The 2,612-nt window shown below is 47.4% G+C and overlaps 1 protein-coding gene across 1 annotated transcript; it reads left to right on the top strand.

The window, feature by feature from the left end:
• Positions 1-696: 696 nt before the first annotated feature.
• On the top strand, positions 697-1,500 carry LOC149182599 (uncharacterized). Its single transcript, XM_089414605.1, has one exon. It carries the CDS (start codon positions 697-699, stop codon positions 1,498-1,500), a length of 804 nt encoding a protein of 267 aa, XP_089270731.1.
• The last annotated feature ends 1,112 nt before the right edge of the window (positions 1,501-2,612 follow it).

Below are 2,612 nucleotides of genomic sequence, written 5' to 3' on the forward strand. Positions count from 1 at the left end.
AGTGTCAGCTGCCTGAGGGAGGGGAGATGCATAGATGGGGGAGGGGCCATTCGACCTTGATTGACAAGTAGAGAATATGGGCCAACTGGAGGGGAGTGTGAGGGTGACAGAGCAAGAGAGGAGGAGGAAGGTACATTGGGGGGAAAGTAAATTTTAAGATCTTTAGTCATATGTTTAAGGGAGGAGGAGCAGTGGCTATAGAAGGAAGCGAGCTCTGTTATCCATCATGTGGATTGCGATTTCTCCTGCTCCCTCACCTTGAGTTGGTGAGTGAGGAGGTTACAGAGGGCCCAGAGCGTTGCATGACCTCCGTGAGTCTATTCCTCGTCTAAAGAAAGCACTTATATCCTAATGTGAACTGGAATTCCATAGTAAAAAATATCAATGACAAAGGCTTCATAAAAGGTGGTGGAGAGACGAATAATAATAAAATTTAGGTTAAGTCGATCGATGGGTTTCGGCTGCTGACCTAGCTGCCGCTCCGCATCCCTTTGGCTCGGCTCTGGTTGCTTCGGCGAGCTTCGCAGCCTCCTGGGGCCTACGTTCCCATCCTCTTGCTGCGTGGAGTTTCCCTTAGCGGTGCCCTGGTCTCCCTGCGCGGCGTTCTGAGTATCCACTTGAGTTGCTGGGCTCCTTTTCGCTCTTTCTTCTGAGATGACTTGAGGGGTCCAGATTTGATAGCTGATCGCTGTTGTAATGGAGCCGCCCCCTCCTCCTCCCCCTTCTGATGCTGAAGCTTTTCTCAAACTCCTGGAATCCCTGCCGAAGAAGAAAGTTTCGGAGGCTGCGAAGTTCGTGAAACGTTTGGATGACATCCCTGAGATTTCGCTCCCCCCTGAGGGTCCAATCCAGGTAGCCCTTTCTCTGGCTGAGAGAGCATTGGTTGGTCAGTTCACGGGCCTCTGGCCCTCCCCTAAATCCACGGAGAGCTGGGTTGCCAGGAATTGGGCTCCGTTGATCAAAAATGGCGTCACCTCGTATTTTCTAGGGAAGGGATTCTTTATGTTTGAATTCTCAGACAAGGAAGATAAGGATCTAATATTCCGAAATGGTCCCTACTTCATGGGTCCTCAGGGTTTATACCTCAACAAGTGGATGCCAGATTTTGATCCATCAGTTGACGTTCCTACAGTCGTTCATGTGTGGGTTAGGCTACCCAATTTGCCAGTGCATTGTTGGAATTGGGATTCCCTAAAGCATATCGGAAACACATTGGGCAAGTTCATCGACCGAGCAAATAACAAAGATCAATATGACTGTGCTAGAATCTGCGTTGAAGTTGACCTGGAGGTTGGCTTGCCCGAGGCAGTAAAGATCAGGGTTGGAAGTTGGACTCACGTTCAAAAGCTGGATTATGAGCAGCTTCCGTTCAAATGCAGGAAATGCCAGGTTTATGGGAATTTTGCTCGAAATTGTCCAAAGAATAGTGAAATGGAGAAAGGCAAGGATGAAGGATGGACTCAAGTTAAAAGGTCCAAAAATGCCCATAAATCCACTTGAACGGGTAATAAAAATGGCATTGGCCCTCAGGCAGCCCCTAGAAACCAAACCTCCAACATGGAAGAGCAAGGAAACAAATTCGTTTAGTTAAGCTCAGCGATAGAAGACATCCAAGAACCAGAGGTGCAGAAGGAAGGATCGACCCCCAAGGAGTCCCCCTCGGGACCAAAACAAGTGGAAAACAATGAGGACAGATCAAAAGAGATCCACATCGAAGAGACAGAGGATGTGCAAGGCTCAGAGGAATCAGAAGAAGAAGGCGAAATAGGGGCTTCGCAGACCTCGGCCAGAAGATCACTGAGAGGCCGAAAATCAGCTCGGGAAAAAAGAGAGCAAGAGAATTACATAGATAAACTCCAAGGAATTCAACCAACCCTCGAGAAACTCTTGGCAAATACTCCGAAGAAGAACAGAAATCAGTCTCAGAGCTCTAGGGGAGCTCACCATCCAAAATGCAAGTAATGAATATCATCTCCTGGAACTGTAGGGGTATGGGGAGCAGAACTAAAGAAGAAGCCACAAGATGCTTGATAAGAACAGAATCTCCTGATCTACTCCTCTTCCAGGAGACTAAAATGGAGGACTATGCCTTCCTCCAGATCGGAAAAAAGTTGTGGAAGAAAAGCGAAGGACAAGTTGTCTCAGCTCGAGGCACTTCAGGTGGACTGGGCACTATTTGGAATGTAAACAAATTCAAAAAGATCAGAGAAGTAAAAAACACCCACTGGTTGTACACAAAGTTGCAGCACTTAGAATCAGGTATGATACTCTCCCTCTTTAATGTGTATGCCCCTGTCAGCGCAGGAGAGAAAAAGCTCTGCTGGGACTCCATCAGAAGTCTGGCAGATTCTGAAGAACTGGCTAATATAATAATAGCAGGGGATTTTAATCTCACCTTATCCCTGTCAGAAAAACGTGGAGGTAGCACTGTTAGGGATCAGGCGCGGGAATGGGTCGAAGACTTGCTCCAAGACTAGGACATGATAGACATAAAGCCATCGTCCAGGAAATACACATGGACAAACAAAAGAATCGGCCCGGGACATATCGCTGCAAGGTTAGACAGATTCCTTGTTCAAAGTTCTTTTCTTCTTCATGGTCTAGAGTCTAGA

The sequence above is a fragment of the Pinus tabuliformis genome, chromosome 3_2 (genome assembly GCF_031772625.1).
Source record: "Pinus tabuliformis cultivar Carrire ecotype Pingquan chromosome 3_2, CPIR1, whole genome shotgun sequence".
Lineage (NCBI taxonomy): Eukaryota > Viridiplantae > Streptophyta > Pinopsida > Pinales > Pinaceae > Pinus > Pinus tabuliformis.

What these genes read in the sequence shown, in the direction of transcription:
- LOC149182599 (XM_089414605.1), top strand. Translation starts at nt 697, where the DNA reads ATGGAGCCGCCCCCTCCTCCTCCCCCTTCTGATGCTGAAGCTTTTCTC.